The 15,768-nt window shown below is 42.6% G+C and overlaps 1 protein-coding gene and 1 long non-coding RNA gene across 2 annotated transcripts; both read right to left on the reverse strand.

Annotated features, from left to right (window-relative positions):
• Window positions 1-3,416: 3,416 nt before the first annotated feature.
• LOC102707484 lies at window positions 3,417-9,120 on the reverse strand. Its single transcript, XR_005811603.1, has 6 exons — window positions 8,486-9,120; window positions 7,432-7,606; window positions 6,553-7,342; window positions 6,279-6,363; window positions 4,275-4,316; window positions 3,417-4,148 (listed from the first exon to the last, which is right to left on the reverse strand). It is a non-coding gene; the product is annotated as an uncharacterized LOC102707484 (long non-coding RNA).
• Window positions 9,121-10,212: 1,092 nt separating this feature from the next.
• Window positions 10,213-14,534, reverse strand: LOC102707764 (probable low-specificity L-threonine aldolase 1). The gene is made up of 10 exons (XM_006652456.3): window positions 14,267-14,534; window positions 12,439-12,909; window positions 12,244-12,355; window positions 11,639-11,689; window positions 11,469-11,540; window positions 11,263-11,395; window positions 11,095-11,153; window positions 10,898-10,995; window positions 10,555-10,621; window positions 10,213-10,446 (listed from the first exon to the last, which is right to left on the reverse strand). The coding sequence occupies exons 2-10, from the start codon at window positions 12,879-12,881 to the stop codon at window positions 10,363-10,365; spliced, it is 1,119 nt and encodes a 372-aa protein (XP_006652519.1). The 5' UTR covers window positions 12,882-12,909; window positions 14,267-14,534; the 3' UTR covers window positions 10,213-10,362.
• Window positions 14,535-15,768: the final 1,234 nt, after the last annotated feature.

The following is a 15,768-nucleotide window of genomic DNA, read 5'->3' on the forward strand; positions in this document are numbered from 1 at the left end:
AAGATTATACATTTGTCTATAATGACAAGTCATATGAAACTAGAGGGAGACCACGTTCGGCTCTCATCTTCTTTATCCCATATTCTCTCTTTTTCACGCGCACGTTTTTCAAACTCCTAAACGGTGTATTTTTTACCAAAATTTTTTATAGAAAAATTATTTTATAAAATAATATTAATCTATTTTATATTTTTTTATAATTAATAATTAATTAATTATATATTAATATATTCTTACTTTTTTCGCGCTGGATAACTAAACATCATTCACCTCCTGCCGACCGTGGCCGGACTATGCCTGGCTACATCGATCACATCAAGAGCATATATAAAAGCGCAAATTGGTCCATCCGTCACTGTATCAAACGTTGTTGTCATTGCTTAGGCCCTCCATCATCGCTTCCTCATCGCCGATGTTGCTAATCAAGTGCATCATCGCTTGATTGAGTGCTCCACCACTTTATGGACGGGGAGAATGCTAAGATCGTAAGTAACCAATGGCAAGGGGTTAAGAGGAGCATCTTGGGGGTAGATCAGTAGGTGTTGGGGTAAGCATCCTTTGGATTTGGTAGAATTGTGACCTGACACTGATTGAGCAAGGAACAGAGGGGGTGTGTGTGTGTGGGGGGGGGGGGGGGGGGGGGGGGGGAGCGATCGTGGATCATTCGTATATATCGGTGACTGTCGATATCTGAGATATTTAGAAAAATTTTACGATAGAAAATATAATACCGTTTTCTTTCACATAATTTTCTCTAATTCATGTTATAAGTTACTTTGTTTTTGCCTAAATCAAACATCTTCAGGTTTCATCTAGTTTATATAAAAAAGTAATGTAACATCTAAAACACCAATGCAAATTAGTTTCGTGAAATCTACCCTCGAATATATTTTTATGATATATTAATTTTATGTTGAAAATATTGGTATTTTTTTATAAATTGCTCTAGCCTGAAGATGCTTGATTTAGGATAAAACTAAAAAAGACTTGTGATATAAAAACAGATAGAGTAGTTATATATTTCTGTGTCTCATGGTTAGTTTCGCTCCTTTGGATTAAAGGAGTTCTATAGGATATTTATAGGATTGAAATCCTGGAGAATTCTTATGATACCCGCTAGAACAAAAATAGGTTAACATAAATTCTTATGGATCGGCTTAATTCCTATATAATTTTTTGCGTTTGTAGCTAGTTTCCAACATTTTAATCCACACACTAGAGAACGTAGCCAATGTTCGTTTTTTCTTCTTTTTTTTTATTTGGAACATCCCATATGTCCTCAACCAGCCGGCTTGAGTTAGAGCATCCCATCAGCTTATCTAAATTTGATTATTTATATCTTTATTTGGATGATCATCTAAACTAGTTTCATCCTTCATATCTCTCTGTGCTCTACTAGATCATCCATATATAACATTTTCTATATCTCTTTGGATGTTGGAGAGAGGTCATCTAAATACTAAGAGCATTCCCAATAGCTTATCCATCCCATCCTCTATCCTAGAAATAGAGAATGAAGAGTAAAAGTTGAGCTCCAGCAGAACATCTATCTCATCATCTATTTTTGGATGTCATTCATATTAGGAGAGAAACTCTATATTTAGATATTCTCTTCAATCCTCCAAATAGATATAGAGAATATCATATATATAGATCTGCTGGAGTACAAAAGGATATGAAGGATGAAAGTGTTTTAGATGATCATCTAAATAAAGATATGGATGACCTTCTCTTCTAATATGGATGACATCTAAAAATAGATATGATAGCTATTATGTTGAAGCTTAATTTGTAGTCTTCATTCTATATTTTCAGGATAGCACATGGGGTAGATGAGCTGTTGGATACTCTTACGGTTACGCATCAGGCCCAGTTCTCTCGCCTCTTCCCGAACCGCTCCGGGAAACGGACGGGCCGGGGAAGTCAGGGCCCCCTGGAAAGCGGAAAACGGAGCATAGGGACGCATGGCCCATCCCATCCCGGCGCGACTTGTCCCGCGGCGGCGGCTGGCCCCCGTGGGCCACGCGCGCGTACGGGGTGCGCCCCGCGCCGGCGGCAGCGAGATCGTGGCATCTCTTGTCACGGGATTCGTACGCTTTCCCCACCCCCACCCCGAACCCAAGCGACTAGGGCGCAGCAACACCTGATGACCGGTGACCCGAGCGCGTCCTCCTCCTCCTCCTCCTCCTTCCCTTCCCGCCTGTGCACGCCTGCCTGTCTCATCTCATCTCGTCGCCCTGCTGATCGGGTCCGGGGCTGACCGGGACTGGACCGACCACCGGCCTGCCGGCACGCGCGGCAGGAGGATCCAGACGCGGATCGAGTCCAGGGGCCCCGCCTTGGAGCTGTGCGCGGCACGAGCTGGCTGACGGGGGGCCATGCGTGACGCGTCGTCGCCCCCTCACTCGCTCTGCCCTGCCCTACCGCGCGCCACCCGGCCGGTGCTTGCTGTTCGCCGTTGCTGCCAATGGTGCAAGCGCAGAAACACGTCTCGTGACAGTGTAATCTTTTGGCACAGTTGGGAGCTCCGGCCGGCGGGATGCAGGGTACAGCGACTCGTACTGTGCCCAGAAAAACGACAAAGATCTGTGGGCTTGTGGATCATTGCGAGCACCAGTGATGGTGGGGGCTACAGGAAGCGCTACAGAAATGTACCGGCAGGGTTACACAAAATGAAGTGAAGAGCTAGCACAACCTTTCTTGGCTTCTTGTTAAGCACGGAAACAGGTACAGGAACATGACAGCATTTCCCGTATTATAGCCTTTTCCTATCCCATCAATTAATGGTAACTAGCATGGTGGCTCACATATATCATGCGGCCAACATCGTTATTTATCTTCATAATAATTAATTTTTATTGTTAATTTGAATTTAAATTTTTTAAATTATATCTTTACATGTAACCTCATTTACTTGCATTCTAAAATATATAAACACTTTTGGCATAATATTTAATTTGTAATTCAAATTTTGATACTTCTAAATTGTATTTATATGTTGACTCTTTCTCTTAAATTTTACTTATTCGTAACCGAAATTTTGTATGTTTCTAAATTGTATTTAGATAGATTATTCCTTCAATATCAATTTTTGTATTTATAGATAGATTATTCCTTCAATATCAATTTTTTAATCCAAGATATGGATTTTTTCTAAACTATATTTACACAAGGACTCTTTTTATTTTATTTATTTTTATTTCTGAAATTATATTTCTAATCTGATTCTTTTTAATCGAAACTTTTGATGTTTCCAAATTTTAAAATTTTTAATCCAAAATTTGTTTTTTTCTAAACTGTATTTGCACGTGGACTCTTTTTTATTTTATTTTTTAATTTCGAAATTGTATTTCTAATCAGATTCTTTTCAACTAAAATTTTAGATTTTTTTCCAAAATTGTGTTTATAGTTCTCTCAATATCAATTATTTTAGAAAATTTAGTTCAGTGTTTGGATTTTTTCCAAACTGTATTAACACGTACTCCCTTCGATTCTGGAATACAGGTCGTCTTGGCAAAATGCTGAGTTCATTTTGAGTTTTCTAGTCCGTTTTGGACCATTCTACCCTCCCGCGTGCATGCATCATTAAACCGCGTGAGCTGCCGTCTCCTCTTCCCTGCATGCATGCAGAAGTTGAGATTTCAACCACCCTGAATTGAGCAACTAGAAGCTGTTAGAGCAAGTCTAATAATTTAGCCTGCTGCTGGCTGTAAGTCCATGCCATGTCATATACAGCCTGCTATACAGCCAACTCATACAACAAGCTAGCTATTTGCTAGGCTGCAGCACAGATTAGAATCATTTAATGTTCACATGTATACATACATCTGTTGTGATCACATTTTTGTGGCCAGATATATGTGCTCATTCAACTAAAAAACAAATATGCACGTCCATACTATTTTACTAAACAACATAATAAAAAAACAATACCAGATGGATGATAAATTTCAAGCAACAATCCAAATAAGTTCGCTGGCACACAGACCATTAACTAAAAGCAATACTAAACAAGTTTGTTGGCGCACAGGTCATCATTTAGTAAACAAGCAATACTAAACGACAATGATAGAACCATGAAGCCAAAGTTGATAAGTGATCTTCGGTAGAATGCAGCAGGCAGCTCGTTTGCACCAAAAGTGACAACACTGCAAGCATAATAGTGAGAAAGTTAAAATATGAGTCATGAAAATTAGATAGAAAAGTTTATGTCTATGGACAGGTGTGGATCAAATATTTTGAAGAGAACATGTTCAGAATTTTAGAGTGGATACCTACAAATAGCATCTGCAGCTTCTAGCACGCCATGCCCAGTTCTGAAAAGATACATGTAAGACATCATGTTAATTCTCACTGTAAAGGAAAAATAAACAAAATTTAGAGATTTGAGAGTTCTACCATGACTGTTACGCTGGCTATTTCCAAACTTACGCCAAATGTGCTCAATGAGATCATTTTTAAGCTGGGTATGATGTGGGCGATCATGGATAGCAGCTTTTCTACGCATCACATCAGCAAAGCGTAGATTACGACTAGTGTTCACTTCAAGAGGTAGAGCAAAGGATGCCCCTGGATTCTCATTTAAGTCAATATGAATCTTAGCATCCTCTCTTTCATCCTCCACTATCATATTGTGGAGAATCACACAAGCTAGCATGATCCTTCCAACACTCTTTCTCTTCCATAGACGTGCAGGCCTACGAACAATGAAAAAACGGGACTGCAATACCCCAAAAGCATGCTCTACATCTTTCCTCGCCCCTTCTTGATGCTCAGCAAATAACTTATGCTTCTCTGTTTGTGGAAGTGTTATACTCTTCATGAAGGCTGTCCATTCTGGTTATATACCATCAGCAAGGTAATAACCAGTGTTATATTCATTACCATTGACTGAGAACTGAACTTGAGGGGCTTCTCCTTTTAAGGCATCAAAAAAAACTGGGGACTGGTTGAGCACATTTAGGTCATTGTTTGACCCAGCAACTCCAAAGAAAGCATGCCAAATATGAAGGTCCTGGGAAGCAACAGCTTCTAGGACTATAGTTGGAACTCCATAATCGCCACGAGTGAATTGCCCCCTCCATGCTAAAGGACACTTCTCCCAACGCCAATGCATGCAATCTATGCTACCTAGCATTCCAGGGAAACCACGAGACTCGTTAACCTGGAGTATATGCTCGACATCCTCACATGTGGGGCGTCGCATGTACTCGCCACCAAACACCTCAATCACTCCTCGTGCAAATTTGTCCAAGCACACTAATGCAGTGGACTTCCCAATCTTATAAGTATTCATCAAGAGCATCTGCAGGACTGCCATAAGCCAGCATGCGCATGGCTGTTGTACACTTCTGCAGTGGTGAGAGCCCTGTTCTACCAGCACAATCTGCCCTATAAGTAAAATAGGGAGACCATTGACCAAGGGCATCCACAATGCGTAGAAAGAGACGCCTATTCATATGGAATCTAGTACGGAACATACTCTCAGTGTAGAGTGGTTCTGCAGGAAAGTAGTCCTCTACAAGACGCTCGTGAGCACCACCATGATCCCTCCGGATGCTCTTTCTAGGACCATATTGGCGCTGAGGTACTTCAGCCGAGAAGGCAGCCTTGAACTTAATTACGAGCTTCCTAGCAAAGGAGTTTTAGACACTCTGCTCAGCAATATACTCTTCAATGATTTTGGTAGGGGCTAGTTCATTGGAATCATCTGAGTATGAGGATGAATTCGACATGGTTTTGACTTAGCGGAAGATGAGAGTGTTCTGATGAGTTGTAGAAGTGAGATGAACTTGGGAGGATTATATAGATGAGAGTGTTCAGCACTGCATTGTAATTAGGTGCAATTTAATTGTAGCTGTGGACTATTGACTGCATTGCAATTAGGTGCAATTTAATTGTAACTGTGGACTATAGACTGCATGGTAATTAGGTACAATTTAATTGCAGTTTAGACTGTATTGTAATTAGGCGCAATTTAATTGTAATTGTGGACTATAGACTGCATGGTAATTAGGTGCAATTTAATTGCAGTTGTGGACTATAGACTGCATTGTAATTAGGTGCAATTTAATTGCAGTTTAGTCTGCATTGTAATTAGGTACAATTTAATTGTAGTTTTGACAACATTGTAATTAGGTATAATTTAATTGTATTAGTAGACTATTGACTGCATTGTAATTAGGTACTAACTTTTAGCACTGGACTAAATGCACCAAAAACAATACATGAGTTAATGGCTTCATTTCAGCAGTAAATGCATTTTAGAAGTGACTCACCAGTGGTCAGTTTTAGCAGAGCAATGGCGACTTCATCCTCCACACCTAAAGTCACCTTGTGCCCAAACTTGAAATTTTTTGTAACCTATAAAATGATAATGCTTTAGGAAACAACAGAAAATCGAGATAGCTGTTTTTATGATAACAGAAATACAATTTAATACAAAACATCAGTATGTCTGACCACAATGCAGCCAAATTACTGTGTCTAGGCAAACTAAGTTGTACTTATAATATAAAAGCAAATCAAATTGTAGTCTTAATTAATCAGTACCTTAGTCATTTTTGTTAAATAGCTTCTCCCTCAAACACTTTAGTGCCAATACATGCTCAGATCTCACATCTTCAGGCATACTTGTTGTCTCTTTCATCAATAGCGCTCGATATGTTTCTACCATGACAGACTCAGTGTGCTCTTTTGCTGCAAGGTGCGCAAGCTTCCGAGCTTCAAGATTCTCACTAGACACACGCCTTTGTGTCTCTAGCATCTCTTTGCGCCCTTCATTTGTTGTTTTTGAAGCATCCAAAAAGTTGTTAAGATCATCTTCAAGATCTATTAGACACGGCTGGCCCTTTTTCTTCTTCCTGCGCTGCTCCTTAGCTTGCTTGCCTCCTATTGGCCGCTCATCAGCATCATCATCTAAAGAGAAACATTTCCCCACATCATCCTCTTCACAGAACTTTCTTTTATCTGGCTCGAGGTCTTCTAGGCGTTCCAAATAGGCTTCCCATTTTTGTTCCTTGAAAAAAACTTCCCAACAATGCATAAACATGAATGGCCCATCTTTTTTGTGGTCTTCTTCATAACTTTGCAGTGCCTTCTTCATTACATCCTCTTCAGATTCACCACTACCCCATATAGCATTGGCCTCCTTCCAGTTACCACAAAACCAAGCAACCCTTTTCTTCATTCTTCCAAAGTGATCCTTTATTTGCTTAGCTGTCCTGACTCGGTTTTTTGGGGTGGTTCTATTAAATACATCAGCAACACCTTTTCAATGCTGATCATTCTTTTTAAAATTGGATTGGATTGGATCATTTGAATTATGCAGCCAAGCACTGACCTGAAATGTTGTCAAAATGTCAAAAAAATATAAACTGATGTGCTAGCAATGTAACTCATGGAGCCCATTAATTAATAAAAAAAACTTACCAATCTAAGATCCTCTGGTTTTGTCCATGTCAAGAGTTTTTCAGTCCTAGAGCAATTGACATCATTGTTGTCATCATCAATATGTATTGTTTGTGACGAATTCCCATTGCTCACAGCTTGTGGTGTGTTATTCAAAATATTTAGTAGGCCACCAGGAGGGTGAAAATCTAATCCCCTGGCAAAAAAATTACCCTAAATCAAAATTTACATTCAAGCACTAGATACAAATAAAGAGCACTTAGAACTATAAATATTAATCATAATCACTACGGAGATACTAGAGGAGTTGACAAATAAAGAGCAGCTTAGAACTACAAACAAAGGTTAATTTGATGTTTGATCCAAACAGAGGTTAGTCAGTTCTACTTTCTTGCCATCATACCCTCCTATTATTTCATATAACTTGAATTGTCTAATAGTAAATAAGTTCAATATTTTTCGCTAAATTATGTTAAGCAGAACATGTGAGTCATCTGGACGGAATAAAGATGTGGTCACCGGAAAAGCAATCAGACATTAATGCTAATCTCAAGATGTGGTCATCAGAGAGAATTAAAGATGATCCATATGTTCCTCTGTTACCTGATTAATTCAGCATACTAGTCTAGATGATACTTTTACTTCTTAGGTGAGCTTCTAGAGAAAAAAAAATTAAATCCTCAAAAAATATGGGTCCTAAAAATTAAATCATCAAAAAATAGCAGTACAATACTGACAAGTAATCTTCTCACAAATAATATTACTAGTGGTGATAGCACCGTCACAAAACCAAGGTGTCATTTTTTATTTATCATTGTAATGCCATAATACCCATCGTTTTTCACAAAAGTGTGAAATTTTGGCACCACTGAAAACGTAATTAGTGACTTGATTATTAGTTGTGACTAGTGACGACCACATAATCTGCCATGCGCTCATTGTCCTTGTAGTGAGATAACATACCTGCACACAAATATTAATCATACTTGCATACGAGACTTTTAATTTCATGGCTACAGTCTACAGAGATGACATATTTGCTACATGAATTTAATTGCACATAAATAAATTTTACCATTCTTGCACATCAGACTCCTCACGATTATTACGCCCAGACCAAGGATATGCTGAAGCACCAACGCCAGGAGCTGCCCACCAATGGCCTTGAGCCGACGAGCTTGATATGCTCGGTTGTTGTACGCCTGTTAGCCAGCATGGTGCCGACGAGGGATGCATAGACTGCGGTGGGCGAGGGCAGGCACCATACACCAGATCCAAACATGGAAGCGATGGGCGGCGGAGGAGCAGGATGAGTCGTTGCGGGCTGACCAGACTGAACTAGCGGCAACGGAATCCCTATGGGCGCTAGCGCAGAAGCTCTCTTGGACCTCCCACTCATCTCACCGGTTGTTGGATATGACGGCTAGGGTTTGGGAGAGGTGACGATTGGGGAAGATTTGGGGCTTAAATCCTTCGATTTAGCGCACGAGGAATCGATTTTGCGCGGGAGGAATCGATTTGGCAGGAAGGGCATGGTGGATTTGGCGCCGGGAAGGGGAAGGGGAGCACAGGATCGGGAAGAAATTGATACGGGAGATAGAACGTCGGCTTCTTGCTGGGTGCGGGCTGGAAGGAGGCGTTTTCTCCTCGTATGATGCGCTACAGCCGGACGAAGAGAATAACGCCCGCTCTATAATCTCTCTCCTTACGTGACTGTATTTAGATGACATGGATCCCCTTTCCGTCGGCTTGCAGTTGTAATACTTGTTCTTATATGTAGTAGCTGTTATATGGGAATAGTTTCGAGGTTTATTTATTATAGGCAAACATGGAAAATAAGCTCAATTTAATAACTCCTACGTCTTGTATTCTAGAACAGGAGGGAGTATTGTATTTATAGTTATTTTTAATCCAGGATTTAGATTTTTCTAAACTGTATTTACACTTTGACTCTTTTTTATTATTATTTTTTTAATTTTGAAATTGTATTTTCAATCAGATTTTTTTTATAATAGAAGATTTGTTGGATTTAGCGTTACTGAATCCACGTGATGGTAGATTGATGCTTTCTTGATGGTTTTGTGATATGTAGCAGCTGTTTTTGTTGGGATATCTAAGCCCAAGGTATGGAGAACTGCCTGAGAGCTTCGGTAGAACAGTAAGATTAGCAAAACACATAGGTAATTGCACAGCATATGTCCTATTCGGACTCTTTCTTCTTTATATTGTTTTCTATTCTGCCTATTTCTTCTTCTCCATGTTAATTTGCACAATTAAAATCTAATCCTATTAAAATCTACCGGTTGATATTTTTTCTTTTCTTCGGTTAACGTGTTAATTTCTATTCTTCAGAGCAAATGTGAAGACTTCTTTCAAACCTCTCTTTATATGATAGTGTTAAGGCCTGTTCATAACGAGTTAATTCTAGTTGGTGTTTTCTTTTTCACATCTATTTTTCGTGAGGGAACGGCGGTTTTTTTCCGCGTTCCAAATGTGGCCCAAAGCTTTCGTCATCTCTGGAGTCTGGATCGAGTTCAGGGCGGGCACAAACGACATATAGCGCAGAACAGCAACGGATAGTTCAGAGTGGCCGGCCCAGTGACTGAATTCATTCAAGGTCCAGCACTGTTCTCCGATCACCGGAATCCTAGTATAAGCTAGTAGTATTGTTTTTGTTGCCCTTTCGATTATTTTCGTCTTTGCCAATGGGGTTATGTTCCATTTTCTTTTGTTGGCCTTGTTTCAGTTTCAGACTTTCAGTGCACGCTTTCAGAAAAGAATAGAGAAAAAAAACAGTTACTGGAAGGTGAACCACTACACAAAGCTCATCCGAACAAAGACCGGACACTAATTATTACTGTATTAAGCAAAGCTGTGACTGCATCAGACATTAAATCACAAACAAGCTGGAAGCTGGATTGGTGCATCGGTGGGCACGAAAGAAATGATCTACTAGTGCCCGTATGAATTTCTGGTACTACCATTTGTCAAATGTTCAAACTTCTTGCTGCCTGTCAGTATTTCTTCAGCAGCTTTCTGCATACAGAAGACCACTTCATTCATATGCAGTTATGCTGAATGCACACACAAAAAAAGCATGACCAATACAAGAGGTCAAGAGCAAAGGAATTTATCTTTGTATACCTCCAAGCATGCCAGTGCATACTGAACATCACTGTCAGAAATTTGGTAGTGGACGACAAGCCTCATGCTGCAAATCAAGGGAGTGGAAAATGGATTATCAAGATTATAATTGATATAGGAAGTACAATCCAAATCTTCAGTCGAAATTCTACATAGGAACCACTATGCCCGTACTAGAGAATTGGATGGCACAGTGAAGAACTGAATAGAAGTAAGTCAGCGACTAAGCATATTAACTTTGTTAGACATAATGATCAACTGGAAACTGATAATGATCTGTGTCACAAGCAGAACTGGAATCTGCACCTTGTAAAGAAAAATGCAAGAGAGAATTGAACCTCACCTCTTTGAGCTTGCTGGCATGGCAAGCACATTGCGATGTTCAAGGATTTGACACAGTTTATTAGGTGATATGCGTGAGTCCACAATATCAAAGAATACCTAGAAACGCACAACACATTTTTTTTTCCATGTGAGATGTTTAAAGGTAATATAGTGGAAAACAAAAAAAAAACTCAATAGGTAATCCGGCGGACTAACCATATTGGTCTCCACTGAAGTTGAATCAACTCTAAAATGTTTAATTTTCTTCAGGCCATCTAAGGAAATGGGAAAAAGAAGACAGGACTTTAAGTTATTAAGAAATTATGGTTCTCAAGAATTCAGAAAAAGGATGATGAATTGGTTGGAAATGAAAACATATGAAACCTGCTAAAACTTTAGCCCTTCTATGGTCATCAGCAAGTTTCCCTACAGTATCACGGACAGCAACATAGGCAGCAGCACAAAGAATTCCCACTTGCCTCATCCCACCACCTAGTGTCTTCCTAAGAATTTTAGCCTGAAAACATCGTGCAGATTTCCATTGTTAAATCCCATCTGCAGTTTAAGGTAACAAGCAGAATTGAACAGACCTTATCTATGAAGGCCGTCGAACCAACAATAACTGATCCAACGGGAGCGCCTAACCCTTTAGATATGCACACCTGCGGTGCAAATTTCAGATAGAGAATTGCTGTTACGCTGTGAACCATTCAATAAGTGAGTTGAAAAATGAGCATGTTACAAAGCGAATTGAATATACCGAGACTGAATCGGCAGCTTGCACAAGTCGATGAACAGGAACTCCAAGGGCCTGGAGCAACAGAACGCAATGAATTGATAAGCTGGGACAGAACGGCGCGTGCATGTGTCAAATATTTTAGTGGAAAAATGCATGGATACCACGTCCTTAACATGTGATGTGTTCTTTTTTAGATTATAAGATCGCAGTCGTTTGATACCGGAACACTAAGCACAGAATAAAGTTCAAGGCAGATTCATTCTAGTAACAGTCGCTATCAGACTGTAAAGACACTCAAATTCAGGGATACGAAGAATCCAGACAGCCAGACCGAGGGCCTGTTTGAGGGAGCTTCTCCTGGCTGCAGCTTTTCCCAGAAGCTGCTTCTGCCAGAGGCTGTTCCAAACGGTACACAGCTTCTGAGAATCTAGAAAATGAACTACGAATCCAGAATCTAGAGAAGCTGGGTTTAGGAGCTTTTTCAGATTCTCAGAAGTTAGCTACCACGCAGCAGCTTCTCAGAATCTAAAACTTCTCCAGACATGCCCCTAGGCACTCCCAGTGAGTCAGGCCTAGTTCATCGTTAAATAGTATGACACCAGAGTCAATGATCTCATACTACTTACCACAGATGCATTAAAGATGCGAGCTCCATCTATGTGAAGCTTCAGACCATGACTCTTGGCAACTTCACCAACCTCGTCAGTATATTCTGCAGACAAACACTTCCCACCGCAGCTACGGCAACAAGAAGAAAGCAATCAAGTAAATTAGTTTGTGCTGATTTCCATATAACAGAAACAGGTGTTCCGGCAACTCACTTTGCATGGGTATTCTCCAGGCAGATCAACCTTGTGGTTGGATAGTAGAGAGCCCCATCCGGATGCCTGATGGCAGCAACAATCTTGTCGATGTCCATTGTTCCGTCGGGATTGTTCCTGACGGTCTTGGGGTGGACGCCGCCGATGGTGGAGATGCCGCCGTTCTCGTAGATATGGATGTGGGAGTTGTCGCCGAGGATGACCTCGCTGCCCCTGGTGTCGCAGTGCACGAGGACGGAGATGAGGTTGGCCATGGTGCCGGACGGCACGAACAGCGCGGCCTCCTTGCCCATGATCCTCGCCATCTCCGTCTCGAAGCGGTGGGCGGTCGGGTCAGCGCCCAAGACGTCGTCGTCCACGTCCGCGGCGGCCATGGCGGCGCGCATCGCCTCCGAGGGCTTGGTGACCGTGTCCGACCGGAGGTCCACCAGCTTGGTCACCATTTTGAGCAGCTCCTAACCTCCAACTGCACTGCGGTAGTCAGCAGAAGTACCACGAATGTAAGAATGACAGAGCATGAACTCTTGTTAGTTTAAGGTGGAAAGTTTGCGAATGAACATGAATGGAGAATGGTATATTCCCATAATAACTTTATTTTTTATTTTTCCATGTTCAACGTTTGATCATTCGTCTTATTTGAAATTTTTTTACGATTAATATTTTTATTATTACTAGATGATAAAATATAAATAGTATTTTATACGTGACTATTTTTTTAAAGTTTTTTACAATTTTTTTAAATAAGACGAATGATCAAACGTTGGACCAGAGAAAACGAAAAATGAGGTTATTATGGGACGGAGATAATAGCAGTAGAGTATACGAGTAGTAAGCAACTTTCTTTCCGTCCTAACAATGTTCCATCCCATTAAAAACTTGTCCTTTATTTCAAAGCGTTCATCTTTTCTATCAATAGATTTCAATCATTCAATTACGGTACTAGTTCATCTTTTCTATCAATAGATTCCAATCATTCAATTACAGTACTAGTGAAGCGTTCAACACGGCAACACCTGCACCCACTTTACTGTAGCAAAAATGGGCCTATCGGGGTATCGGCACACAAGAGAGATTTCGCTGCAGGCAGATTGCAACAGTAATGGGCTAGCCCATAGCCTCGGCCATTCACTCTACATGCTACAATAGAAATTCTCATGAACGGTCACTGTTCTTACACTGCTGCGATATTGCTCGCTGCAAGTAAATCAATGTAACAAAGAAGGGTCGACCACTCGTGAGCAGAGCACAACCCTCACACGTAAAGGGATGAAAAGGAGGAAGTCAACAAATAAACGACCTTTGCTACTGCGGCAGAGTGCAGACCCTGCCAAACCACACAGAGAAACAACGGACCCCCGTCCACAATCACAGACGGGCCAGGCCTACATAGCGCAGCCGGCGCATCGTGCATGGTACTACACGGGTACAGCCCTATCCCTATCCCTATCCATCCAACAACCACAAAAGTTGGCGTCACGCACGCACGCGTTTCATCGGAAAGCAATCACCGCGCCCGCTCCAAGAACAGCGGGGGGTGCAAAACTGCAGACAGATTCACAGATTTCGCAAGGCTCTAAATCCATCGTCATTTATTCGATGGGTTCAATCCGACGCAGAAACGTTACTTCAGCGCACGGGATGAACGGGAGAAGACGGGCGGCACGGCACGGCCGGGGGCGGCGCGCCGGAGTAAAACCCATCCAAGAAACAACCCAACCCGGCCCTCACGAAGCTCGCCCAGAACGGCGACGATGCCGACGGACCCGATCGATTCAACAGTAGAAAGGTGGGGGGTGGGGGAGGAGCGGGGATTCGCAGGATTACGCACCGGGATCAGATGGGACTATGGGAGGCGGACGCCAACGGGAGGCGCGGGTCGAGGATGAGAGAGGAGACCGGTTCGAAGCGGGCAGGCGCCGTTTGCTGTGCTTGTGCCCATGAGACGCCGCGCCGCTTTATAGAGGGGGGCGCGCCGCGCGGAGGCAGCCAGCCCAGCCAGCCGAGGAGAGGGGGGAGGTCGTCGCGTCGCACTGCCACGCACGGTACGCATCACCAGACGCGCGCGCGCGGGCGGGCGATCGACAGCCAACCTAGGTGCCCTCGCGCGCGGGGGCCGCCCGCCCGGCCGGGAGGCTGCCCACGTAATATATCGAACGGACGCGAGACAGTCACCCACCCACCACCACACCCGTTTCTTGACAACCCCGTTCGTCACGTGCGCCCCCCGTCGCCTCGGCCGAGCTGTTGGTTTCAGCTGCTCAATCATGCAACCGAGCTGTGCACAGTGCAGCTGTGCAGGTGATCCGGGTAGCCCTCGGTCGCAATCGGGTTGGATCTCTCATCGTAGTACACTGGTTGAGACCCCGAGGGGACTGAGAATCAAACACGGAATCTTGCGTGCGACAAGTTCAGCTCCACATCAAAGATGCCGAGTGGCCGCCGGAGTTTTCACCACGAGCCTATCTGTAACGTCCGTGTACAACTTTTTGCCTATTCAGTGGCCACCGATGCTAGCTGGAATGTATATAAGGCGCTTGATTCAGTACACACATTAAGACGGCTTAGCTGGTACCAGTAATTTTCCAACAAGCCTTTTTTTTTTTTGGCTAACGTACGTAATTTCCTCCTGATTACGATGTGTTGTGCGTTGTCGCTGGAGGAGCTGACTCGTTTCACGGCTGGCGGATAGAGCCCGACCTATGTGCGAGCCCAGCCAGCCGTCTCTTTTAATTGCATGCGCTTTTTGACTCGGCGAGAAGGATAAGCCCTCAGTGCTTTGCTGGCCGTTTGTCCCAATCATCATACGAATGTGAGGCCGTGACAGAGCCGCCGGATAAGTGCCGCGGGTAAGCTATACAGGTCCAGTGTGCAGGCGTCCAGTACCACGAAAGCTAGTTCATCACTCATTTGACGCTATCAGTCTATCACTACTATATACGTTCGTGCGTCACGACGGCTGCATACAGTGTCAAATGGTGTATCAGTCCATTACTATGGATCGATCAGCTGCTGTTCATTGCATCTCCGTTGTCGAAATTTCCAACACGGTATGCCAGCGCTCGCAGTAGATTAGATGGGTCAACTGGTTAGGTGAGCGAGGTCGATACGAGCATCCTGAAAACGTGGATTTACTACTACTGATAAACTAGCTGTGATCTGTAACTATCGATCCATACCAGTGGCTGCTGCTGGGAAGTAGCTCAGTTCCAGTTGGATACCATAAGTGGATGGCTTGGAAACATGCTACGTTGGACATGGAATTCCAGCGCATTACGGATACAGCATCCGTTCCGTGACGAAATCGCTGAGACGAGCTTTGTGTTGCTACTT

The sequence above is a fragment of the Oryza brachyantha genome, chromosome 4 (genome assembly GCF_000231095.2).
Source record: "Oryza brachyantha chromosome 4, ObraRS2, whole genome shotgun sequence".
Classification (NCBI taxonomy): Eukaryota; Viridiplantae; Streptophyta; class Magnoliopsida; order Poales; family Poaceae; genus Oryza; species Oryza brachyantha.

What these genes read in the sequence shown, in the direction of transcription:
- LOC102707764 (XM_006652456.3), bottom strand. Translation starts at nt 12,881, where the DNA reads ATGGTGACCAAGCTGGTGGACCTCCGGTCGGACACGGTCACCAAGCCC. An exon ending in CTTCAGTGGAGACCAATATG is followed by an intron (nt 10,996 to 11,094) that starts GTTAGTCCGCCG and finishes GTGCGTTTCTAG; the next exon opens with GTATTCTTTGATATTGTGGA. An exon ending in ATGCACTGGCATGCTTGGAG is followed by an intron (nt 10,447 to 10,554) that starts GTATACAAAGAT and finishes TTCTGTATGCAG; the next exon opens with AAAGCTGCTGAAGAAATACT.